Source organism: Aspergillus stella-maris, assembly GCF_047715825.1.
Source record: "Aspergillus stella-maris strain CBS 113639 unplaced genomic scaffold BDV14scaffold_72, whole genome shotgun sequence".
NCBI lineage: Eukaryota > Fungi > Ascomycota > Eurotiomycetes > Eurotiales > Aspergillaceae > Aspergillus > Aspergillus stella-maris.
Genome location: NW_027396866.1, coordinates 61625 through 87425, shown reverse-complemented (window position 1 = coordinate 87425; position 25801 = coordinate 61625). Strand labels below are relative to the sequence as shown.

The 25801-nt window shown below is 50.8% G+C and overlaps 8 protein-coding genes across 8 annotated transcripts; 3 read left to right on the top strand and 5 right to left on the bottom strand.

Annotated features, from left to right (window-relative positions):
• Nucleotides 1-974: 974 nt before the first annotated feature.
• Nucleotides 975-2439, bottom strand: BDV14DRAFT_181606 (uncharacterized protein). Its single transcript, XM_073770087.1, has 3 exons — nt 2197-2439; nt 1867-2149; nt 975-1817 (listed from the first exon to the last, which is right to left on the bottom strand). Exons 1-3 carry the CDS (start codon nt 2345-2347, stop codon nt 1121-1123), a joined length of 1131 nt encoding a protein of 376 aa, XP_073623854.1. The 5' UTR covers nt 2348-2439; the 3' UTR covers nt 975-1120.
• Nucleotides 2440-2553: 114 nt separating this feature from the next.
• On the top strand, nt 2554-3838 carry BDV14DRAFT_135550 (proteasome regulatory particle base subunit RPN10). Its single transcript, XM_073766222.1, has 4 exons — nt 2554-2731; nt 2790-2828; nt 2886-3105; nt 3169-3838. Exons 1-4 carry the CDS (start codon nt 2706-2708, stop codon nt 3709-3711), a joined length of 828 nt encoding a protein of 275 aa, XP_073623853.1. The 5' UTR covers nt 2554-2705; the 3' UTR covers nt 3712-3838.
• Nucleotides 3839-3966: 128 nt separating this feature from the next.
• On the bottom strand, nt 3967-4467 carry BDV14DRAFT_204286 (Sybindin-like family-domain-containing protein; the record flags this gene model as incomplete). The annotated part of the gene is made up of 1 exon (XM_073774500.1): nt 3967-4467. One exon carries the CDS (start codon nt 4465-4467, stop codon nt 3967-3969), a length of 501 nt encoding a protein of 166 aa, XP_073623852.1.
• Nucleotides 4468-5315: 848 nt separating this feature from the next.
• Nucleotides 5316-7185, top strand: BDV14DRAFT_204285 (tRNA synthetases class I, catalytic domain-containing protein; the record flags this gene model as incomplete). Its single annotated transcript, XM_073774499.1, has 3 exons — nt 5316-5567; nt 5636-6337; nt 6385-7185. The coding sequence occupies 3 exons, from the start codon at nt 5316-5318 to the stop codon at nt 7183-7185; spliced, it is 1755 nt and encodes a 584-aa protein (XP_073623851.1).
• A 2715-nt stretch (nt 7186-9900) lies between these two features.
• BDV14DRAFT_181599 (putative C2H2 finger domain protein) lies at nt 9901-11996 on the top strand. The gene has a single exon (XM_073770086.1). The coding sequence runs from the start codon at nt 10292-10294 to the stop codon at nt 11642-11644; it is 1353 nt and encodes a 450-aa protein (XP_073623850.1). The 5' UTR covers nt 9901-10291; the 3' UTR covers nt 11645-11996.
• A 1369-nt stretch (nt 11997-13365) lies between these two features.
• On the bottom strand, nt 13366-18816 carry BDV14DRAFT_181597 (pleiotropic drug resistance family ABC transporter). The gene is made up of 6 exons (XM_073770085.1): nt 17901-18816; nt 17399-17843; nt 16285-17352; nt 14757-16238; nt 14244-14704; nt 13366-14197 (listed from the first exon to the last, which is right to left on the bottom strand). The coding sequence occupies exons 1-6, from the start codon at nt 18494-18496 to the stop codon at nt 13771-13773; spliced, it is 4479 nt and encodes a 1492-aa protein (XP_073623849.1). The 5' UTR covers nt 18497-18816; the 3' UTR covers nt 13366-13770.
• A 2455-nt stretch (nt 18817-21271) lies between these two features.
• Nucleotides 21272-23166, bottom strand: BDV14DRAFT_192639 (putative choline transport protein; the record flags this gene model as incomplete). Its single annotated transcript, XM_073771660.1, has 5 exons — nt 21272-21372; nt 21470-21703; nt 21800-22074; nt 22165-22504; nt 22563-23166. 5 exons carry the CDS (start codon nt 23164-23166, stop codon nt 21272-21274), a joined length of 1554 nt encoding a protein of 517 aa, XP_073623848.1.
• Nucleotides 23167-24327: 1161 nt separating this feature from the next.
• On the bottom strand, nt 24328-25330 carry BDV14DRAFT_204281 (oxidase ustYa family protein; the record flags this gene model as incomplete). Its single annotated transcript, XM_073774498.1, has 4 exons — nt 24328-24639; nt 24699-24820; nt 24897-25022; nt 25087-25330. 4 exons carry the CDS (start codon nt 25328-25330, stop codon nt 24328-24330), a joined length of 804 nt encoding a protein of 267 aa, XP_073623847.1.
• Between the last annotated feature and the right edge of the window lie 471 nt (nt 25331-25801).

The following is a 25801-nucleotide window of genomic DNA, read 5'->3' as shown; positions in this document are numbered from 1 at the left end:
CATCGTTTTTACCTCCCTCTCGTTGACTAGTATAGCTATCATTTCCTTCTGGGGGGGTTTTTTTTTTCTTTCTTCTGTCCAGTGGGCAACGCCTCACTATCCTCATTTCTGGACTTTGGGTGTCATTTTCTATCGTTCATTTTGTGCCCTTTTATTGCATTGCATCTGGCAACCAGCTATGTCATATGGACATTGCTCTGTAATACAGCGATGTGCTCGTTTCTGTCTCCATCATTTCCATTTCCATCCTTCTTATACACATCTCTCCGTTGATCTGCGAGAGCTTCTTTCCTACCTCAACACTAACTTCTCTTCTTTTCCTTTTCTTCTTTTTCTTACAATTACCCGCCAGTCGATAATAAGACGGCAACGATACCTAACAATGGCGAGTCCTGTTTCTTTTCATACCTATCCATTTCAATTCTCTCCCTTCTCTTTTTCTCTTTCTCCATTGCCTACCCCTCCTAAGTTTCCTTCTTGTCCCTCTATCTATCTACAATACCGTGTCCTCGAGTTCATTGTAAGTGTGTTTGTTTCCTCGGTGAGGTGTGAGGTGTGAGGTGGTTACCTTAGTTCTCAGGTTCTGGTTTCTTTCTTCTCGTGTCCTTTCCTTTACTTAGGTAGTTCTCAAAGTCAAGTCATAAGATAACTAAATGCATGCATCAATCGATCAAGAAATAAAGAAGTTAATGCAACACTTTTTCTGTCTTGTGCATAAAGTATTTGAAGTTTCTAAAGAGTATTCTTGTTGGGTTCATTCTTGTCGTGATTATGTATCAGATGCGCAGGGCTTTGCGCGTTATCGACATATTGTGAGTGCGGGACTTCGCTTAGCTGTACCACGAGTCGCAAACAAGAACAACGAAGACATCAGGAATTCTCCGGAAGAACGATGCAAACACGGATAGATTGATTACATATAACCACAATGAAGTCTTGAAACATTCAATTAGAAACAATCCTAGAAGATAGAACTCCAACCGTTAAGTAAGGCAAGCAAGCCATACAATTTCGAAAGCCGACAATAACAAGTACAATAAAGCAGTTTCCGAGTACTCCGCGCTCTATGGAGCTCCTTCCAACCGACAAAAAACACCAAACACCAGAATTAGTCTATAATCTAAGCACGCTTTCTCAGAGTGCGTCGCCCCCCTGTCGTAGACTCCTCCCCAGCCGAAGCCGTAGTAGCCTTTCTTGCCCCAGTACCCGAAGCTGCGGACCGTTTGCTAGCGGCGGAAGGTGCCTGAGATCGGGCAATAGATGCCTTCTTTGCAGCTGCGCTGGCGGTTGAAGCCGTCGTTACTTTGCGTGACGAGCTCTTGGCGACAGTCGTTCCGGATGATGCGGTTGAAGAGACGCTGTCTCGGCGCTCAGTCTGACGAGTACCAGGTCGTGAAAGAGGAGAGCGGATGGATCTAGGCCCAGCGGTGGCGGCTCGGCTTGCGGGCCGCTTGCTTGCTGAGGATGGTGGGCGGGCGGGGGCAACGCCTCGCGATGAGCCGGGACGCGCATTTGAAAGATTGCCAGAGGTGGACTTGAGAGGGCTGGAGGGTTTCAAAGGTGACATTGGTCGAGAGAGGTATGATGAGGATTGGGGTTTCTCTGGTGAAGCGCGTAGAGGGGATTGAGGGTAGGTTCTGGAGTTGGAAGACTTGGGCGAGAGGATGCGCGCGTCGCCACCTCGAAGTTCTTGCGAAACAACACGCGAAGTACCAGCGGCCGCACCATGCTTGGTGCGTCTCTTTGGGTTTTTGAGGACGTCAAGCTGCTCGCCTGATGCGGGGGCATTCTCTTTGTCCGAGTAAATGCCAGCAGGACTGGGCAAGTCAGTAAGACGCGTCAAAATAATATAGAGGTATCACATACCTTTGTTTTCTAAACCTGCGAGGGCTTGGGCTCACGGTCGCAGCCTTCTTCCCCGAAGCAGACATCGCGGTGAAGTTGCGCGACCCCTTCGTCGGGCTGCGGTACTTTCTAGGCGAAGGGTTCTCCAAAGCCCTGGCAGCGGCAGTGTGTTTTTCGAGGAGCTCGCCCATGTTCGACTTTCTGAGAGCGACGGGGATTCGATTGACGCGTCGTTCGATTCGGGATCGCAGGTCTTGCGCTTGGAGGGCGTATTGGGCGCGCAGTTTACGAGCTCTTTCCGTGACTGGAACAGGTTAGTTTGGACTTTGCACAACTGAGGAATAAACATACTTTCAAGCTGTAGGTTATCCATCAAGGTTTGCTTCTGGCTTCGCGTGATGCGCATGCGCTTCTTGGGGGGAGTGTTTGTGGGTGTTGCATGCTCGATGCTAGGATACGCGTCGTCCATTTCGACGGACTTGCGTTTTGTAGCGGAACCCATTGTCAGTATCAGAGCGTTTTGATATGATTCAAATGTAAGAAAGAATCGAGTAGAGCTGTTTGAGAGTCTTCTTGTTGCGTGGTGTCGAGGGGTGCAGGGATAAAGAAGAGGGATGGACTTGTTGATGGATAAACAAGCGCTGACTTAATTCGTCGTTAGCTTACTTAGCTCGGCACCCGTGGACCACTGACCTCAACGCAACTCCAGGCCGCTGTCAGTGACATTCACCTTTGAACCTTTCTTTCCATTCCATTAATAACCTTCCACTTCCACCCTTCATCCAACCAAAAGAACATTTCCCGAACTTGATCTCTACCGTTTTCTCACATACATACGACACCCCGGTTGACCCGCCAAGATGTCGCTCGAAGCTACGATGATCATGTTCGTCATCCCCATCCGCCGAGCTCTATCCTCAGAACAGCTATCTAACTCATCGCAGCGTTGACAACAGCGAAAGTAGCAGAAACGGCGACTATACGTGAGCCTTGATCTATACCTTTTATCCTTTCCGACCGTCTGTAACTAACAGCCGCAGCTCCACACGATGGCAAGCCCAGATTGACGCCGTCAGCGTCGTCCACACAGCCAAGATGCGCGTACATCCCCAGTCGGCCGTCGGATTGATGAGTATGGGCGGAAAGGGCCCCGAGGTCCTATCTACATTCACCACCGACTTTGGTGGCATTCTGGCCGGACTACACCGCACAAAGATCCACGGAACGGCGCACTTCTGCTCGAGTATACAGGTTGCCGCTGTACGTCTGCCCATCTGCCTTGAACCCATTTGAAGGAAGGTAACTGACAAATGATAATAATAGCTGGCCCTCAAGCACCGCTCCGAAAAGTCCCAACGCCAACGCATCGTCGTATTCTCCTGCTCCCCCATCGCCGAAGACGAAAAGACACTCGTGAAGCTCGCCAAGAAGATGAAGAAGGTCAACGTCTCCATCGATGTAATCGCCTTTGGCGACCTCGAATCTGACCAGACCAAGAAGCTCGAAGCTTTCGTAGAGAACGTCAAGGGCGGTGAGGGCTCAAACCTTGCCATCATCCCACCCGGACCGAACCTGCTTAGTGAGGAGCTCCAGGCCTCACCTATTCTCGGTGGTGATGGTGCCGGAGGCGCCGGTGGTATGGGCGACAACGGTGGCGGTGATGGTGGCTTTGATCTCGATGCTGCTGCGGAGAACGATCCCGAGCTGGCGTTCGCTTTGCGCCTTTCCTTGGAAGAGGAGAAGAACAGGCAAGAGAAGGAGAAGAAAGACCGGGAAGAGGCAGAGAAGAAGGAGAATCTGGAGGGTATCCCAGAGGAGGGATCCTCGTCGAAGAAGGGAGATGACGATAAGATGGACACTGCTTAGATATTCTACGGTTAATTATGTTAATGCATACCCGGCGTTGCTACTAGGGTCCTAGCAACTTAGCATCTGAGATACGTCGTAGTCCTGCAATCGCAGAAACCAACATACAAAAGCAGACCGAGTGCATCATTATTCATCATTCCATATAACTATGCTCCTGCCAAAGGGCAAGCAGAAAGTACAAGGTACTAGGCCGTCTATAACCCAACCCGATACAACCCCCTCACCCCTCCTCTATACTCTAACAAACCAAACCTACCCCCTCCCCCTCAAAAACCCCGCAACCCCCCTATCAAACCGCTCACACCTAACCGGCATCTCAATCTGATAGAACGGATTCTTCATCACAAAGTCCGCATACAGCTCATACACGCCCCGCATCACAATATCAATATCATCCATAAGCGGGTCCGTGAAAAGCAGGAACTTCGTCCCCGTGAGCGTCTGGAAACATGTAAGGCGGAACTTATCGGTTTCGAGCGATTCCAGGCCGGAGAGAGGGAGGTGTGGGTTTGGGTATGATGAGGTGGAATTTGAGGACGGGGTTGGTGTTGATGTGCCGCCTGCGCCTGCGCTTGTGCTGCTGCCGACGCCGACGCCTAGTGTTGGCGGGTGTGTGTTTGTTGGTGTTGAGGAGGATGGTGTGCCTGGTGTTGTGACGGCGCCGGGGGATGTGACGGAGGGGAGGTGTGAGGATGGGTTGGGGATTTTGGGCGTTATGGAGCGGGTTATTGCGTGGACGCTGGGGGAGGTCATGAGTTAGGTATTGGTTCTCTTGGAGTTTCTTTGTAATTGTAATGATAGAGACGAAGAGCGCACCCGTGAAATGTACCCGCAAGAACGAGGTAGTCGTTTGTCGAGAGCTTGCGCAGCCCGGGGTGGAATTCGCGTTGGTAGATCAGCCCGCCGGCTTTGTTGATTATGATGAGGGAGAAGACGGGCCTGTAAAGAATCGCTAATTAGCCTCTAGTGCCCTAGGGAATATTTGGAAGGGAATAGGATAGCATACATGATATGTTAATGGTGGAGGAGGAGAGGAAAGGGCTCGGAGGTGCGCTGCGTGTCCGTTCGACTCTGCTGAATCTCTGTTCTGGTTCGGTTCGTTTCAGGCGGTATTGATGCTAGAGCGAAAGGTGCGCAGGGAGCGTTATCGGTAGAGCATGGGTGCTAGATATTAATTGAGAGTATTGAGGTCAAGCGGGGAGAGCGACTTTGTTGAATATCGGACATGAAGCTCCAATGCGGAGGTGGATTGATGGCACGCCGCGCTGTTTATTCTGCACCCAATGGTTGGGTCTCTGGGTGGAGTTTAGACACTGGTCTATCACTCGCCACCACCAGGGAAGCTTGCGGCATCTAGCATTTAGCTCGCGACGACAAACGCAATGTCTACCTAAAACCAATCGCTATGTGGCCCAAGGCTCAAAAAATAACTAGCTATCTGATAGCCACCAAAATGGCGAATGAAATCCATCCCTCTGCTATGCGGCGCTGCAGTCACGGCGGCTAGCAATGACTCAGGACGTTGACCTTCACAACGGCTTACATTACCCAGGGCCATTGTCGTTGATGTCTACAACTACCTGAGTCTCTGACTTGACGATATGGCGACTCTTTATATTGCCCAAAAGACAAACACCGCTCTCACACTGCCAGTGTTCCTAGCCGGAGCTTACGCCGCCCACCATGGTGTTCAGCTTAGCACTGTGTTCCAGGATACAAATAGCGCTGGCTCATCTGATGGTGCTGCGGAGCTTGTTACTACTGAGGGTGATAAACTGGTGGACACCGCGGTTCTTCCCTGCATTCTGCAGCTTGTAGGCTCATCTGGCAAAAGGCAAGGAAGGCAAAGCGAGGTAACTGCATCTTGAAAAGATCTGTCAATGACGCATCCCCTCTAATTGCTTTACAGGTTGAGGAATAGATTAATAGACTTTGTCCACTTACCGTTACCGACTTCAGGGCGCTGGACACTCCCATCCAGGAGCTTGAATCACACCTGACATTACGCTCCTATATCGTTGGCCACTCCCTGACTTTGGCAGACATTGTGATATGGGGAGCTCTTCGGAGTAACAGAGTTATTGCTGGGATACGGAGAACGAGCCATAATATCTCAAGGTGGTTCAGCTACATCGAAAGTGCGTATGGCTGGCTACCCGAGGCAGTAGCTGCCTTTCAGGGTCAAGCGCAGCAAAGCAAAGCTGCTGTTAAGCCACAGGGTGTTAACTACAACATTGGCCTGAAGAATACGGAGAATGGAATTATCTGCCGCTTCCCGCCAGAGCCGTCGGGGTATCTCCATATTGGCCATGCAAAGGCCGCCTTGTTGAATGACTACTTCGCGCACGAATATGGTGATAGTCGTGGTGTCCTCATCTGCCGTTTCGACGATACGAACCCCTCCAAGGAGTTTCAAGAATTCCAAGACTCCATATTGTACGACCTCTCGCTTCTTGGAATCACTCCGGACCGCATCTCTTACTCGAGTGATTACTTCCAGCAGATGTACGATGCTTGTACTGAGTTGATTAAGTCCGGCAAAGCGTACGCCGACAACACCGTGAAAGATCTCATGCAGGATCAACGGAAGAATGGCATTGCTAGTGCTTGCCGCGAGATGAGTGTCGAAGAAACTTTACGCATTTTGAGGAGATGAAATCTGGCTCGCAGGACGGAAAACAGTGGTGCATTCGTGCTAAGATCTCGGTCGACGATGCCAACAAAGCTTTGAGAGACCCAGTTATTTACCGCTGTAACCACTGGCCACACCATAGGACGGCGACATCGTGGAAGATATATCCCACCTACGACTTCTGTGCGCCCTACCTTGATTCAATTGAAGGAGTAACGCAAGCCTTGCGTACAAATGAATACCGTGACCGTAACCCACAATACCGCTGGGTCCAAAACGCATTGGGCATTCGTCAAGTTGATATTTGGGACTTCTCCAGGTTGAATTTTATTCGAACGGTGTTGTCAAAGCGGAAGCTTACAATATTCGTTGATGAAGGCGTGGTCTGGGGCTGGGATGATCCTCGCATGCCTACTGTCCGAGGCATACGCCGAAGGGGCTGCACCATTCCTGCGCTTCGGGACTTCATCTTGAGACAAGGTCCGAGCCAGAATATTGTCAACATGGATTGGACGCAATTTTGGGCTGTGAACAAGAAACACATCGATTCCATTGCCGTCCGCTACACGACTATATCGAAACTGAATGCCGTGACTGCTATTATCGATGGCGTCGACGACACAAGTTCATTCCGAAGGCCAAAACACAATAAAAACCCAGAGTTGGGTACCAAAGAGGTAATGGTCAGCAAGGAGGTCGTGGTCAGTCAGGATGATGCCCAATCCTTCCAAGGCAATGAAGTGATCACTCTAATGAACTGGGGGAATGCAATCGTCCTGAGTAAAACATCCGACGCGCAAACCGGAAGGATCTCGGCTCTAAACTCAAGCTCGACCTGACGTCCGATTCAAAGAAAACGGAGAAGAAGATCACTTGGCTGGCCAAAGAGCCAAGGAACATGATCCCTGTTGAGCTGTTTTCCTTCGACCATCTTATCAACAAGGACAAGCTTGACAAAGACGAAGAACCCACCCCCTGCTTGACGAAACCAAGTTACTTCCTCACAGAGGCATGGGCTGACTGCAATGTTCTGGCGCTTTCCGCGGACGACATTATTCAATTTGATCATACTGGCTTTTACAGGGTCGACCGGGCTTACCGCGATAGCCAACCGTTGGTCTTGTTCAATATTCCGACTGGAAAGGGGGCTTAGTAGAGGTTGGAACTCAACTAGAGAGCCAGCTGCAGGAGTATGATGTCACCGAAAGATGCTCAATATCTACAAGAATACACTGTAATGCATGCATGATCCTGGTTCATAGTGCCCGTAGAAGATCTAGATGGTTAGATTGTAGCTTCAAAGCATAGCCACCCTAGCTGCACGGCCACACTCAGCGCCAGAAACGGCCGGGGTAGGGGGCTTGTATGCGTTCAGCCACAGCATTATCGAAGGAAGGCGCGGGTCTCTCTCGACTCGCGCGAGTTCCTCGTTCCTTGACTAGCTGCTCGGTCTAATGCACATTGCCCTCTGCACAATGTCAAACTCCTACGGAGTAAACTTCCTAGGTTCAACTAGCTTCTGCGATAAGCTGATTACGTCCGAGATCTAGCTTCCTCTCGGGCAAGCTGAACTACAGACTACGGCTCACTACATTCAGTCGCAATATTGGACGGCAGATATGAGGCCATCACCCATTGGCCTCGGGTGCCCTGATTGCGTACGCTGAGACCAAGTAAGAGTCATTCCGGCCTCGAGGCGTCTCCCATAATTAAGTTGAAGGAGCGTCGACGTCAAGGATGCTCGGGAGTCAGAGTTTCGGAAAAGCTACTCGTGATGGAACGATCAGCCTGGTTAAGCCTTGCCGAATCGGACCTATCACTTTCTCCAGGGCGTTCGACCGGCGAGGGACGTGGCCTCGTGGACTCAGGGACTGGGGCAGTTGAAGGTGTGGCAGCGGCACACTGACCGACCAGTCAGACAGCGATAGCGTGAACGGCGGCCCATGGACGCGGACGCGGACGCGTGGTTTACCGGTCAAAAGTTGAAACAGCCTGCAAGCAGCTTGTCAGGTTTGTCCGATGATAGCCGCTGCAGAGAAGACGCAAGACGCCCCGCGACAAAGTATCCCTTTCGGTTGGACAGGTCTCGGACTTGCTTTTTGATGTTGGAACTTAGCGTCCATGCATCATGCAGAAGCCACGCCGATTTTACCTTCTTCGTCTGGCGTGCCCCTGATTCAGAGTCTGGGGAGATGAGGGTCAGACCCAAGGAGGGTGTTACTACTGTTGATTTCGTTCGCCCCTGAAGGGTGCATGTTCAGCTGATGCACTAGGGACGCTGTGCGACTTGCCTGCCTGCAGTGCGCTTGCGCCCAAGGCAGATCATATCTTGATCAAGCTAAGATGGTTGAGCGTCTTATCCGGGCTCGGTTGACGGCGCTGCAACTTGCAGCATCGGGCGGAGCAAGTGGAAATCGCGCGCGCGACTGCAGCAGATTCGAATCTGGACTGAGTCCTCATGTTCTGCGACGACTCGATGAGCATGAAGTTATGATCGTCGATACGCAGGAATGAGCCTTATCCGCTTTGCGCAGGTCGTTCGCTGATGGCTTGGCTTTCTTGTCTGGCAGGTCGAAGGATGGCTCCAAAATTCGGGTCAAGCCCAGGGCAATGGAAACATGACGATGATGATGGACTGTCGTCTATCTAGACTCTCTTACTCTAGAGCCCGAGACCCCCGACCCATAGGTACACCATGTGGAGCCGCCATACTAAGGCGTGGGGATGCCCCGATTAGGCAAACACTGGGACATCAATCTATCCTCGTCCTGGCGCCCTCTCCGGCAAGAAAAAAAAAATCTATGGGTCCTTGCCGAGACTATTCTGAGAGCCACGAGAACCGGGGGCCGATACCAATACCAGCAAGTGCGACATGAACAGTTCTTAAATTAGCGAGAACACGAGGTCAGGTCGGGGCCGGACTTCCACCACCAGTGCACCACCACCACCACCAGCTTGCTCAACGAACCTCATCGACAGCCACTTCCAGAACACCACTTCTCACCCGCGCCTCGATTAGCACCGTCGATCGCTGGACTTGTTGGTCTCCGTGCTCAAATTCCGCGTTCGCTGTTCCCGCCAAGCAAGCGCCGTCATTGCGCCGCGGCGCCAGACAGGGAAGTCTAGGATAATCAAGGGTTCTTGCGAGGGCAAAATCCAATCCGGGCAACACTGGCCCCCCACTTGCATCCATGCAGCCAATGTCGGACACTCAAACTCGTCGGAGCATGGATCCTTCAGTACCCGATGGCTGGAATGGGGCCAGAAAAAAGAAACGAACAAATCAAACCGTGCGTCGCTGACTCGACCGCTGACCTATACCAAAGCTTTGCTATTATTTTGAGGCTCAAGTCGTCTGTTATCGTTCTGTAATGGCGACTCCGCCCCACCGCTGCCGTCCTGCAATGGACACTTCATGAGACCAAGCTGCAGCCGTCAGCCACCTGTCACGCTTAACGGTATTGTTACCTTCATCGATCTATTCCACTTCGAGCTACAGGAATTAACGAATTTGATGGAGGACGCATAAGAGATTAAGGATAAGGGGGGTGTGAGAGAGACCGTCGTGAATGGCTCCAGCGCAACGGCCCTGACTAGTCTAGTCCTGTTTCGCCAGTCGCCGGGATCTGACTGGAGTCTAGTCTGTCCGCATCAAACACTAAACAGAGATATCCTTTCGGACTGTTGGTCCATGATGGAGGGTACGCATTGGATGATTGAGGCTCATTTTGGAAATGCAGATTCGCGGTATCCATCATCGCTTTTTTTGCTTCTGCGCTTGTCCACTGACGAGCCCATCTGCGACAAAAGATAAATGGCCCCACGATTCCGCTACAGTCATGGCACTTTCCAACTGCCCTTGCTCAAGCTTTGTTTCTTTCTTCAAGGCCCCCAGTCTACTCTTTGTTAATTGCATCTATTCTTCAAAATTGCCGTGCATGAACAATGGAGGACCACTACTCTTATCCTGAGTACCACCACTACCCTTCGGACGATCTTTCCATTGCCCAAGAAGTTCAGTTCTACCAGCATCATGATGCAAACGCCTTGGTGCATTCAGTGCCGGACGCGATGATGGGCTGCGTTACGCTTGCGCAGGACGCTGCGGTTAAAAACGCCCAATTCCCTCCGTTCGGTCCCTACCAATACCCTCCCCCGCCGTCTGCCCCAGAGATGGCGTACCTGGCTCCTCGGTCATCCTTCGAAGAAAGCGTACGAAGCGTCTCACCTCAGACCGACTGCCATAGTAGCGGCTTTGCGCCTTCCCTCAGCTATGACGATTCCATGTCCTGCGCTTCCGGCTTTGAAAGCTCGCCCTCACCTCCATACCACGAGCCCATGCAGATAGGCTTCTACAGACAAGATTCAATGGCCTCTCCACCAGAGCATGTCCAGCAATTGCCGCAGCAATCCAACCATATGTTTATTGAAGTATATACTCCCCACCAACCCAGCGAGTTCATGACAACCTCCCCGACAACCTCCAAGGGTGAGCAAGAGCCGACCAAGACCCCACGCAAGGCTCGCAAAGAAAGCGACCGAAGTCGCGTTCAAAAGCGTACCAGCAAGCCTGGGCCCAAGAAGATACCCGCAAAGTCCAATCGCACTCAACAAGCAACAGCCTCTAAACCACTTCCCAAAAAGACCAGCGACCGTCGCTTCGAATGCTGCTTCGCCCGCTACGGTTGTACCAGCACATTTCCATCCAAGAACGAGTGGAAGCGCCATGTTAGCTCCCAGCACATTCAGCTTGGCTTCTTCAGATGCGACGTCGGTCGGTGCAGTCTGAACAACGTCAAGCATCCGAACCGCTCTCACTCTCATTCCCCCTCCCCTTCTACCCCAGCCTCCCGCAACACTCCACCAAACCCAACCCTCCTCGTCAACGACTTCAACCGCAAAGACCTCTTCATCCAACATCAACGACGCATGCACTCTCCCTGGAGTCAGACGAGCAACGCGGACACGGGCGCCGCTCCAGGTCCTGGTTTCAAGACCAACCGGGACACTCCCAAAATCGAAAAGGAAGCATTCGAGGCTACCCTTGAGAGCGTCACCAAGCGATGTTGGCAGCAGCTGCGGACTCCACCAACCTTGAGCCGATGCGGCTTCTGCAATATGGAGTTCCGCGGTGCCAATGCGTGGAAAGAGCGCATGGAGCACGTCGCTCGACACCTAGAGAAGAGAGACCCTGGCCCTGAGCGCGAGGATGAGCCATTGCGGGCTTGGGCTGAGGAGAACGGTGTTATTCGATTTATCAAGGGACAGTGGAAGTTGAGTGGCCTTTGTGGGAAGTGAGCCGCTCATCTCTTTTCTACAACTCTACCTGATGATGTTTCCTATGTGGATTTGTTGCTCATGTAACGGCCGGCTTTCTGTCTTTCTGCGATGTTTTGTCTGGTCACTGAGACCGTAATGGATGATTATGCACTTCTTACACTTTTCGGGATTTGGAGCTGTTGAAGCGGGCTAGGCTGGGCTGGATTGATTGATTGAGAAAGCGTCATGATTTACGATACACGATGCGACGATATCCTGTATATGTTACTCTACCCAACAATGTCTTCTATGGGGACTCTATCACACTACTACACTATTTTCAACAATGGCTATATGGAAAAGAAATAAACAAGAATGAAGATAAACCCACGTTGGATCTATGATTATGTCTTTCCTAAAGTAAAGAATGTACATCCTACTCGCATCGATATAGAACACCAGTAAACCTCAGCTGTATCAGTACCTACATACCTACCTACCAACCGACCGCACCGTCCCTATCTGCAGCAGTATCCCGCTTTCCTCTCTCTCTCCCCAAGGTACCTCACCAACACCACACCTCAAGAGTATACCGAAATCCCAAAGGACCAGCACATGGCCTGGTGTACAATCAGACGGGCCATTCCGTATCACCACTTCCATACCCTACCTACCTTACCCTACCCTCGTGAGAAAGGCGTAGCATGGCATGGCCCGCGCCGAATGGGAACGCGACCAACCTTGCATTGTAAGGAAGCATATGTGCCTCGTTCTGCCTCGTCTTGCCTTGACGTGGCTTGCCTGCCTAGAGCCCAGATCAAGGCTAAGAAACCGGGCATGAACTTGGACATGTGGTCGAGCGAGGTGGGTGGGTGGTTAGTCTGCAGCATAACATCACAGCATCATGGATGACCCGACACAGCATGACACAGCCCAGATAGACGAAGATGGGATGACGCCCGGGCAATCCAGGTCTGAAGCTAGCAGCATCAGCGTCTGTATCGGCATTAGCTACAGGGTAACGTCCAGTAAGATAGAAGAAAGGAACCTTGAAGAGGGCAGTAGGAAACGCCACAGTGCTGCAAGGCACAGCCACACAAGCAGCATCAGCACAGCTAGCAACCCGTCAAAGCCAGCCAGCAACGTCTGCCCGGTCGCTAGAGTACAGCACCAGGCGGACTAAACTGGACTAGACCGGGCCATCGGCGCAGCGGCACTTTACCTTTGGCCTTGCAGATTTATCTGTACTTTGCCTTAGTTTGGCGTTGGGATTCTCCTTGAAGGTTATTTCGCCCTGTCCTGTCTTCATAGGTTGTGTGACGTGCATGCCTTACTTTACTTTGCCTTGTTATGCCTCGCTTACTTACTTACCACCTACCGAACCTTATCCTGAGCCCGGGCGCTTAGTGCTTACCTATAACACAGTGTACAACCCATAGAGCATTGCAAGCTTGACGGTTGTCGCTTCGTTGTGTTTGAGTTCTAGTGGTAAGTATGAGGCACACACCTAGCGCATGCAGGTAAAGTGGCGCAGGCAGGTAAGCAGGCAAGTTCTTTGCCCGGGCGTATGGAGGATGCGCCTCTAGGCTCCGGCTAGTATGCAGCTTGTCTGTGCCGCGGGTGAGCTGGGTATCCGCCTGGGTGAACCTAAGTTGGATCACGCATTAGCTTTAGCTGCTTCGGTGAAGATTATGCCTTACATCTTACCTGCTCCTACTACTCTTAGTACCCTTACTATACTACTCTTACTACTGTAGGGATGGTGCTTGAGTGCAGTGCCAGGCGGAAGTGTATGGAAGCTATCTAACCGTGCCTAATCAAGCTGGCTTTCCTATCTACCAATGGGCGTTTTGATAGGTTTTTATTTCTGGTAGGCAAAGTGAAGCTGCTAGGTTCAAGGCGATGCTGAGTGCTATTTGAATAAAGCAGAGGCAACCTTATTCGTATCCTATTATCAAAAACATTAAAGCCATAGCTCTATCACTATCACTATCACTATCACTATCATAGGACATGGATAACATAACAAAACAGAGAGAATAGATAGCTAGCCTCGTCAAATAAATTTGTAATCTACAAATGCAAAGCGGAATTTTGCCCTTTCTCACCCACAACCACCCCCGACCACCCTCCTCGGGTATCACCCACAATTCCTAGGTGAAGGATTACTCCTTCTTATCCTTCTGCTGGCTCTTCTTCTTCGGCACGCGAATAAGCCAGTACAGGAACACAGCCGCGAATGCATTAAACACCACGTAAATGAACAACAGCCCAACGTTCCGCCACACGTCATCAGGGTTGATGCTAAGCTGGTCAAGAAATTGGTTGGAGTTCGAGATCGCGCAAAGACGACAGTCTCCGTTATCCGCATCGGAGAGGAGATTCCCGCCAGTCATACTGACGTAGCGCTCCATGTAGGACGAGCAAGATTGGTTGGCGGGTGGCGTAATTGTGAGAATCTCGATGTCGGAACATTCGACTTGGGCCGTGCCGATGCCGGTCGCTAGGACGGAGGAGACGAGGTATGTGAATGGGGAGACGCGGTACATAAAGATCCAGAAGCGAGGCATTGCGTCGGGGGAGGCAAGAACACTGTAACTGTTAGCTTCACCTTACATATGGGATAGAGGCGACTAACCCATTGAAGATAAGGCACAATGAGAAAAGTAGCTGGGCGATATTACTACCAGTGTCGGGATGCTCAATACCGGCGATAATCATGGAGCTGAACGTGGATGTAAACATCATGAAAATGAGAATCAGAAGGAACATTGTCCCTCCTCGCTCGACTGTCTCGCCAGGTCCGGCGTTCCTGTAAAGCCCGATTGGATAGTACCAGGTAAAGTATGCCGGAACAGCCATGAGAATATTCCAAGGCAGCTCAACGCATATACTGGCCATCATAAACGCTTTCCACGAGTAAGCCTTTGACGGACGCTCTCGCACTTCGTATAATGCTCGCTGCGTACAGAAGTACGGCATCATTTGCTGGACCAGATTGGGGAAGATAACGAGGAGCATGAAAATGGCGAACATTTGATTCTGCATGCCCTGCAAGCTGACCGGCTCGCGCCAGAAAGTGAATCCAATGAAAAGAGGCTATTAACGCGTTAGTTTTCTCTATATAGCACAATTGTTTCAATAAACCTACCGGGATAATGCACATGGTGGCCTTGGAGTAGATATACGCCGGACTGCGCCAGTACTGCTCAAACATGCGCTGAAGACAAATAAGGAATTGAGACCACAGCGGCATAGCAAACTCTCCGTACTCTGGCGTTCGAGGAGGCTCAGGCTTTTGCGACAGCTCTGCCTTCATTTGAGCTAATTCCCCTTGCACATGCTCGCGTTCAGGGCTCTCATTCCATACTTCAGACCAGTCTCTATCTGCATGAGATCCTGGAGCGGCACCGATGATCTCCAACATCCATTCGGCGGGGTTGGCATCTTTCGGGCAAGGAGCCGAGCCCTTGTTCTCGAAGTACTTGATTAGGGTTTCCATGTTCTCGCCGAGATCGCCAAAGTAGATGGTCTTTCCACCCTTGGCTAGGAAGAGGAGTCGGTCGAATTGTTGCATCAGGATAGCGGACGGTTGGTGAATCGTACACAGGATGGCTTGGCCATGGTCGGCAAGCTTCCTCATAAGCGTGCAGATTGACCAAGCCGTTTGACTGTCGAGACCGGATGTCGGCTCATCGAAGAAGAGGAGAAGGTCTGGTTTGGCTGCTAGTTCGACTCCAATTGTGAGACGTTTTCGTTGCTCGACGTTCAGGCCTTCACCCAAAATACCGACGATAGCCTCGGCGTATTCTTGCATTCCGAGCATCTTAATCACTTCTTCGACATAAGCGATCTTGTCTTTTCGCGAAACACTGGCTGGCTGACGCAGCATGGCACTGAAGACCAGTGCCTCGCGGACAGTGCTAGTCTCAAGGTGCAGATCTTGTTGCTGGACGTAGCCGGTTTTGCGTTGAAATGAGGCATCTCGCAAACGCCCATCCACAAGCATGTCACCAGTGATCACGCCCATGGTAACGCGGTCGGCAAGGACATCCAACAGCGAGGTCTTGCCGGCTCCCGTAACGCCCATCAATGCTGTAAGGGTTCCAGGCTTAACCCAGCCGTCAATGTGATTGAGAATGCGACGATCTTCACCCTTGATCTTGATATCGTAGCAGACATCCTGCCAGTGGAAGATAGCGGTTTGCTTGGAGATAGCTCCGACGTGGTCATCACCCGTGTCGCTAGCCTGTACTGGGGTCTCCTTCGTAGTAGCCTCTTCCTCGTCCCGTCGGACCTCCTTCGCAAAAGCCGGGATTTTGCCTCTTGGGAAGACGAGAATTTCTCCTTTGGAAGGCTTCGCTCGGACGTACTCGCTGCAGATGATATACGCTGCCAGGAAAAAGAGCAAAAAGGCGCAAAGAATTCCGTAATTTCTCCACAGATGAGATCGATAGTATTCGTACGAGATGTTTAGGAATGCGTCGCCGTCGATAAAGTCATTGCCTGGTACGGCTCCACGCCCAGAGCAGATCTTGTTTTCCAAGGACGCGTCCTCGTAGTTGGGTACGTAAAGCCCGCAATCGAATCTCCGACCACTAAACTCATTGACCATGAGTGATTCAAAAGAGTACTACATCATTAGCCTCATATAAACTCAACAGGTAAGGGCGACTTACCGCAATAGGGTTAATATAGTTCAGCCATTTGAACCACGGATGCATATTGCGCACTGGGATTGTGAATCCGGTGTAAATGACGAGAATCATCATGAAGATGGACGACGGAACCATTGCCTGCGCCATTGACCGCGAGATGGCTCCGATCCACCTGAAGATGTTCGACATGGTCAGCGTAGTGGTAAACGAGAATAGGTAGAAGATGAAAAAGTGCCCTGCGGTCCGTCGGAGATTGGTCATGAAGTAGAGGATAACGTTGAACACGATTGACACCAGGATCTTTGCCGGCATGTCGACAATCATTGAGCTTATAGCTTCTGCAGATGGATGGTAGAGTGCGTATTTGAAGTGTTTCTCAACAATTGGTCTCTGCTGCCAGAGAGTAAGAATTTCTAGCGCGCTCGAGAAGGCATTGAGGAGAACAGCAAAGAAGATCAATGCTCCGCGGGAGAAGAAAGCATCTGTAGTCGAGTCCAAGTTGTAAAAGATACTGGAAATAATCAGTGCCATGATACTGTTACCGATGGTTGTCGCAAGGGTCATGCTCATATCGCCCTTCAAACGCAGAAAACCTCGTTCTAGACACAGGCGGATCTGTCCAGCGTACGAAAGAGTATACGGAGAACCGGCACGGGTTCCTTTCGCCTTCTCCGCCGCGCGCGAACGACTGAACTCTTGGAACTTTTCGCCGCTAGTCGGAAACTCATTCTGGAAAGCCTCGATGTCTTCCAACAATTGCTTGCGCTCGGCACTCTCCTTCCATCGAGCGGCAAACTCATCGGGTGTACGGGGAACGAGGTTCTCATATCCAGACCGCACAAGTCGCTCGGTAGGGCTGGTCAGTGATGTCAGGAAGTCGGCAGTGGTTTGTCTATCAGGGCAATCAAAACCCATTTCAATGAAGAACCTTCTGGCATCGGTGGCATTTCCGAAATATATTTGTCGACCCTCGTACAGAACGATCGCCTTGTCGAAAACATCATAGATTGCCTGACTAGCCTGGTAAATGGCAACGACAGCCGTAGAGCCGGTATACTCGGTGGAGAGACGAATGTTCCGTACGAATTCCTATGGATGTCAGTAATATTCCAGATCCTTAAATGAGAAATCCTACAAGGGCAGTTGAACTGTCCAGACCTCTCGTCGAATTGTCCCAGCACTGCAGGGGACAACCACAGAGGACCGTCTCCGCAATACTGACGCGCTTTCGCTCACCACCCGAAACACCTCGAATAAACTCGTTGCCCACCAGCGTATTCATCGTGTGACTCAAACCCAGCATCGCCATGGTAACATCTCGCATGTGATTGGCGTACTGCTCTCGAGTTACACCAGGGAATCGATTAACTGGCGTACGCGCTTTGGCCGCAAAGAGAAGCGTCTCGCCCGCTGTAAGGTTCGGAAAGTGAATCTCCGTTTCAGCTTGGTAGATCACCTCGCCACGGAACCGACTGTGCATTTCGTTCCATGAGATGCCCTGATATTGGATGTCTGTCCCCTCGTCCAGCCAAAGGCCGTGAGTCTCTCCGGCAAGAGTCTTCAAGAAAGTAGAGCAACCACTAGAAAAAAGCAAAAGTTAGTGTCATTCGGAAAAGTAGGTATGAGGGCTGTGTTACCTCCCAGGTCGCCCAAGAACGACAAGCATCTCACCAGCGCGAACAAAACCTTCAAAGTCGCGCAAGATATCAATGCGGACCCGATCGCCATAGCCCAGCATTCTCTTGGCCCAACCATACCCCTTCAGCCACATATTCGCAACATCCATCTGGTAATCGGCGGCAGTGCCATAACCAAAGGCGCTCAAGTTTCGGAATGAAACGCCGGCAGTGCGACGGGGATAGCGGTCCGGATCACGATTCGCAACGGAGAGGAAGTTCCTTGTCCACTTGCGAGCATTGAACTCGTCATTGTTAGGGTCCAGCTGGGGGTCGGCGGCGGGATCGAGAAAGGTATTCGTGCCATGAACGGAGCTGGCTTTTTGCGATAGTCGGGATAGATTTCGCGCGAGAGCGTGGATCTTGGATTCGCTTTCGTGGTCGATATCCTTCTCTGATCCGGCGCATGTAATATCGGAGCTCTCTGCCTTTTCCTTGCTCACAGTCGAAATCGCATTGTCATCTGTTGTCCTGCTGATAACGTCCGAGATGAGCTGCCCCGCGCCAGTTGGGACAACGGGAACAACACCCCCGATGGGAAGTTTTTCTGAAGACATCACGCGCGTTAAGCAGCCGTAGTCATGCTCGAGCGGGAGTCAGAGCAAAAGAAGGGAAGAAAAGCAAGGACAGTCACAAGGGTGACGGAGGAGAAATCCGGCAGGTTAAATAGGAAGTAGAAGCCAAGGTCAGCCCACAAAGGCGATGAAGCTCTACTGGAGTAGCAAATTCACGACAAAACAAAGCGACGCGAGAGAGAAAGTCAGCCCAAGACAGGTGGACGGAATCGGGACAGACGACATCCGAGCGGAAAGCGAGAATCAGAGGAGCGTGACTTTGAACTCTCACAAGCAGGGGCCCAAGAAAAGCCGGCCCGATGGTGAACTTAGTTGTGCTTGCAATCCGTCCTTGGCACGGTCTCGTTTTGGCGAACTCAGCGTGTTTTATAGTAATATTACGCGCTATGCAGCTACGACTACCTGTAGGCCTATTAGGTTCTCACTCTGAGTCTACTCCATTACTTTATCGGATCTGACAGCGGGATAGATCAGTGGGTCTAGTGGGCCTGAACAACTCACGGAATCGCATCTTCTTGAGTGTAGATGGCTGTTTTAGGATACCTATGAATGTCTACATGAATATCAAGCTGAGAAGCATTATAGCGAGAGCGACCGGAGTCCAGACAGACAAGTCGTATCAGATCGTATCATCGTATTCATTCATCAAGAGCGTTAGTGGAACTCATCCTTATGGTTCCTTCCCTGAGGTGGCCCCACCGGCTGCCACGCCCCGGATCTAACCGCTTTGAGTTAATGCAAGGAATTGTGCAGGACCCGACCAAGCGATCCTCTCGGAGAAATCTCATCTTTCCTCCGTCGGGTAGCCAACTCCCGGAATTTTTCACTCATGAATCAATTTTAACAACCTGCTCGCTTGCCTTGAAATGACATTGGGCATGTTTTTGTCCTGTGAGTCTTGCTGACGTGCGGAGCTCTCTGTCTGATTGCATCGGGGTTATCGGTCTCGGAGGAATCCCCGCATCGCAAACAATGAAGTGGAACCGACCAAGCGAGCCAACCGTCTTGCGTGGAGGCCTTAGGGGTCAGTCAAGTCATCTCTTGCAATGCTCAAGTCACGAGCAGGTCACGTTATTGGCTCCGTCTCTATCAGTTCTTTCTTTTCCACAACAATCGACAATAGAGATTTATACTCGACTGGCAATCACCCCTATAATAGGCAAATGCTGTTTGTTTGTGCGATTCAAACCTGATCTTCCCAGTCCTGTTCAAAACCTGTACAGTCATAACTCTCGGTGAACGAAGCTTACCTACTTACGAACTTTGCGTGTGAGGTCGCACAAGCTGAAGCAAACTCTTCATTGTCCCTTTCCTCCCAGAGATGGTGTTAAGAACGAACGTCTCGGTGCAGCGCCACATCCCAAATTGGGCACTGGGCTGCAACGTCCGAATGGAATCCAGTCCGGTAAAGCATGGCTTTTACTTCAGCTCTCAGCTCAACAGCTTGGGCTTGGCGTTAGGACTTGTGCCTTTGTTTTCTGAGTTCTGCACCTGCAGGGGTGTGATTTCAACCTACCCACCTACCCGTCTTGATCAGGACAATATCAACTCCGACCAGCTGGACACCTCTCCTAATTATACAACCAGTCCCAGACACAGGAGTGGTCAGATAATGCCACTGAAACACTACTCGACCCCTTAATCAAACCCGAAAACAATCTCCATTTGACGTTGAGAGCGGGATCGTCGATCTGATACCCTTTATTCGGGGTAGACAGCGGTAGTCACCATTAAAAAGTTGACGTCCTCGCTATAGATCCAACGCTGGGTAAACCGTACCTAACATACATATGAGCACGAAGCACCGCTACGACGACATATCAAGCAACAGGTAGCCTATAAAGTGTACTCAATCTCCAAACGAAGCAAAGGCACTTCTGCCAGGCCGCAGTTCGTACCTTTGAATCAGCGACCGAAACGGCAATAGAAGAATAAAGCACGCCTCTGTGCAACCCAACGCACCAAGGGAATAGTCGAGGTCACCGGCACCTCCCTCCTACCACCTGGCATAATCTCGTCGCATTCCGACCCCCGACGCGATCCATATCAGCAGCTCTAAAATTAGAGTCAATGGCTAGAAAGAATCAAGAGTTCCCGTACTACCCCAACTGTCCATTTAGCAGTTACACGGCGCAGTCAATGGGACGGCTGGAACGACAATTGAGCACTAGGTAGGCGTACATGACTATGTGTAACTCTTTGGTTCTAAGTCATAAGCCATCAGATACCTCTGGTAAGGTAGTCACTCACTCGACGTAACCAAACAATAGTAACCGCTCCCGATACTAGCTGTTACTACAGTATGTTGATAGATATCTAGGAACCCCGGTAAGTATGGATCTACCTATTATGGGGAGTAAGTATGTTCATTAGCCCTTACTCGGACATCACCGGCCCCAGCGCATGACGTTTACTCACGAAATAGCTCGCTACACTAATATGGTAATATTGAAAGCATAACGGCGTAACAGTATATGGAAGGATTTTTTTTCTGTTATATTCGAATGCTAGCGTCCTTGCCTCCTGGCATCTGGCATCTGGCAACGAGTAACGAGTAACGAGCAACTAGGTTGGTAGGTATAATATATCACCTGCTCACACCGGTCCTAGCTCATCGCTTTCGAACTGATCGAGCATCTGAGTTCCCACTGAGTAAATAGGCAGGGTAGGTAGGCTGGGAGGTAGGTCGGGTACCAAGGTTAATCTAACCAGGTAGTACCGGAGGACCTACTCAATTTGCCACCATACCTACATGGCCTACATTTCCAGCCTCGGCCCATGATAATGTTTCCTCGCATAAACAAACCAATTCCCTACACCAATAATAAGCATAACAGCCAGCACAACCGAAGCGTAATCTATCGTGAACATGAACCCATTAGCGAATTCTCATCCATACCCTCATTTCCCCCTCCGCAAAATAAGACCGAGTTGAGAAAGAAAGTGGTCACTTACTCATATCACCACCCGAAACAGGAAGCACAGTCGGGAAGCAGAAGAAAATAGTTAATATCACCGCCCAGAGAATCGTTACTGCATTGCAGATATACCCGATTACATTTGGGACACGGAATGGTCTTGTCTTTGGGAGGAATGTCGTTGACCGGCGACGGAGGATGAGCAGGAGGGCGGGGATAGCGAATGAGATTTGCGCGACGATTACTGTTGTGCTTATGAAGGAGTTGAATGCTACAAGTCGCAACACATTCTCATCAGCCTTCGTATATTCTGTTTGCTGTTCGTAGAGAGGGGGCGTAGGTTTGGTTAGGTAGGACAGGGACACACCAGTACTAGAACAAACATATATAATCCCCACCAACAAAACCAGTCCTCCATCCAAGATCAAGGCATAAACGGGAACATTCAATCCCGTATTCACAGAAGCCAGGTATTTCGAGAAGAAGAGCGCTTCCTCGCGCGCAAACGACCATGTTAATCGCGAGGCAGTCTGGTGCACGGCGTTGAAGGCGACACAGGAGATGACGAATAGGGAAGCCATGAAGACTGTTGCGGCGGCGGGGGAGTGCGTGGCTTTTTCCCAGATGTAGAAGATTGGGAATCTACCTCACATATTGAATATTAGTTAAAACTCTTCTTGTGGCTGGGATAGGTAGGTTTGGGTGTAGGTATGTTCGGGGTAGGAAGCTCACCCGGTGTTGGTAGATAGTGACTCTGCAACGTCGGCCCAAGAGTATATAGTCCCAATACTGAACGGGAACGCCGTGAAAAATCCGACCATGACTGTCATCATAACGGCTTTGGGAACGACACGCTCAGGCTCAAGACACTCTTCTGCTAGGTGGAGTGTTGCGTCTAGGCCCGAGAGCATAAATTGGGGTGTTGATAGGCCTGTCAGGAAGGCGATGCCGTCGGGCCAGTCGCCGGTGCCGTTGGTCAATGTGCCCCAGATCTCACGGGAGTCTACTTGTACGCCGGAGCGGGCGGGGCAGGTTATTGTTATTGCGACGAAGGTTGATATGGAGAGGATGACTGTAGTCTTCTTGTCAGTATGGTCGGAAGGGGAGGTGGAAGAGGCGAGGCCGCGTACATCCAATATTATACATCCAGAGTGTCCTATTCGTTAGAAAAGCGTTGTAGGTTACAACCACTATGTTGAGTAGTTGGTAGACAAGAAAATAATGCCATGTTTGAGGCTCGTAGGTTGGCTGCCACCGGATAATAATCGCCATAAGCGCATTCGTCCCAGAAAGGCAAATCGACGCACCGAGGCATATCCACGAGCATATCGCTGCAAGACCACTTGTATACGACAGCAAGCGACTCCAGCGCCTTGAGGCAAGGATAGATGTAAAATGGTACTGCCCGCCAGCGGTGGGATAGACACTAGCTAGCTCAGCCAGCGTCACCCCCGTGCAGAGCATGGCGAATGTGACGACGATGATCCCGTAGAGTAGGGATAATGCGCCTCCAGACTGAATAGCGATGGCAAAACTAGCGGCAATAGCCACCCAGCTGTTTGAGATGTTGTAGCCTACTGCGACGATGCTAAGGATGTTAAACTTGCGCTTCATGGGCATGTCCAGTTGACCGACGAGGCCCACTTCGCCTTTTGCCATTTCGGCTTCGGGAATGGCGGTGCTGTCATGTTTTGACTCGTTTGTTGTAGGCTTGGAGTCTTGGACTGAGTCCATGGTTGTTGGGCTTCTTGTGCGGTATCAGAAAGACGAGGAAAGCTGGGGAACAGGATCATGGATCATCCACGGTAGGGTCGATTTCGCACAGACGGCGCACCCAACCGAACTTCTTGACGGGGCGAATAGATATAAAACGCATAAGCAGAACCCAGAAGTGACCCTCGGAACAGACAGTTACATAATGGTTAGTAGGGCTGTAGTTCGCCCTGATAGAGAGATAAGTTTGACCTCGATAAGTGATATCGGAAATGTTGATGAATTCCGAGGCAGCCCTATCTCAAGCCAACCACTTGTTACCAACTATCAGCGCCACGACACGCTTCAAGGGCGGAAATCGGACCGGGATGAGTTTTATTTGGTCATAGATCAGCATATATATGCGGGGAAAGAGCCAGCCACCCCTGGTTGTGATGTTTTGAGTTTCAGGGTCGGATCTGGGGTCTCTAGCCTCCTGGCCAGATTGCGGGGGCGGCGCGGAGCGAATCCGCACATACAAAACTTGTCATCGCGTCCTTTTCCTCTCGCTATCCATAGTCTGACGAGTTTCCCAGGTCAAAACTCACGGCTCTTTATGTCCCCTTTAGGATAGCGCTGATTGTTGGAGGTGGACCGCTCTCAACGTACACACCGTGATTCGTTGCTGTGAGGCCACCCAGGAAACCGTCCAGGGCCAAAGTCATTTGGGTAATTCCTCAGTGGGTTCACGGAGACTGGGCTTTCCCAGAATGAGCCTTTAGATCAAGAATGATCCATCTGGGTGTTCATATTCCAGCCTTCGGGCTTTCGCAGGTCTGCACAACTTGCGTTGATGTCGGAGGAAATCCACTTCATGAGTAGGTTCTAAGAAGCTAGGAGATACCCATCCAGCGCGGTGGGCGGCAATCTAAGAAGAAGGAAGAGCTATTCTCGGGCTGGCACCCATCGCACCTGCCTCATTCAGGTTCTGTGTATTGAACTAGGAAGGCACGACCCATGGAATAACGCACGCACCTGCCCGAAATATACGTTCTAGAAGACGAAGGAACGACCTTTGCCCCGTAGTTTCCGGACATGAGGGGATCTTACCCTTTACCCTGCTCAATCGCGCGACCTTGTGCTTGGGAAATACGCTTTCCTATAGTTTTGAATATACAACACGACCCCAGCTCACAGAATGCTTCACCTTTGGCTTTCTTGCAATGGATCCTCTACCCACTTTGCGAAATCCACAGCCCCAGCCGTCCTCTCAAACGCCCATCCCCTGATTCTACTGAAATCGCGACATGTATGTTGCACCCGGCCATCAGCCTGCCATTTCTGATGCTTGTCCGACCATGCCCAGTGGATTGTCGAGACATCGGATGAACACATGAGGCTTTGCCGGAGAGATTCGGAGCAGTGGTCGAGGTGCTCCCAGAAAGAGGAAACCTCGTCTGCGTTGCTTGTGTTGAGGCCCATGTCGAAGCCCCAGGCTTTTTTGTGGAGGTGATGCTGAGAGTTGTTAGAGAAGCAGTCATTGATTGTACATATTAACACAGGAGGCGACATACTAAACAATGCAGTTGGTGGAAGACGTCTAATTCAACGACATACTGCCCAGGATCAGACGGGTGAGGCATAGTATGGTTGACTAGTTGTGCTGCGTCGGACTGGGGGATTTTGATTATCCCGTCTATACAATACATCATTAGAAAGGTTGTAGCATTACAGAGGATTCGGGATTCGGGATTGATAAAATATGGACTTACAGTTATACAGATCCTCCCAAGCCCTGTCGTAGGTGTCGGAGGGTGGACCCATATACGCCGTCTTCTCGTCGCCAAACCCGCTGAAGAAGGTCTGTGTCTTGTACTGAAGAATCCGGTTTGCCGGTGCTGTTTTTTCTTCGTCAGAAATTTCTAGAGCTCAATATCAGTGAAGCAGAGATGAATATCTCACAGAACAGCGGACTCGGAATGCGAATGTCTTTGGAGTGTTGAACTGCTTCCCAAAGCCAGACAATATTAAGTAATACACTGACGCCAAACACAATGTATAGCGCGTAGTGCCCCCAGCTTAGAGAATAGTGGGAACCGCCGCTTTCTTCTTCGTGAGCATTTTGCTTTTCCCTGCTGAGCAGGCCATTTGCTTCTTCGTCGCCGTTGGAAAAGTGGTGGTTTTTTGCGTTATCCCGGCTGAACATCTTATTCCACGGTTTCAGGTCCTCGGAAAACTTGAAAAGGCGAAATAGCTTTTGACGACATGAGTATGAGGAAAGCTAGATGTATGATGGAAAAAGGCGCCTTCGAGGGCATCTATTCGTAAGTGCATGCACTCAGCCCTGGGCTTGACCGCTACATCAGAGAATGTAAGCATTGACACCTCGTATCTCGTATGCGTATTCAGTCCCGTGGCCATGGGTGCTTATAATCCGTAGCAAACGCAGGACTGCGGCTGTATTCCCCAGTGGTTCGTTGTGGTCCCTGGGCGCTCCCGTGGCGTCCCGCTCCCGCTCCCGATCCCGCTTACTGGTACGAATACGCTTACCTAGTCGTACCCAGAAACCTACTTCCTTGGCTTTATCGAATGGGCAGGCTTCACTCCTAGCTAGACCGCCGTTCAGGTGGAGCGAATATGTTCCAGAAACGCGATTCCGGTCAATTAACAAAAGAGC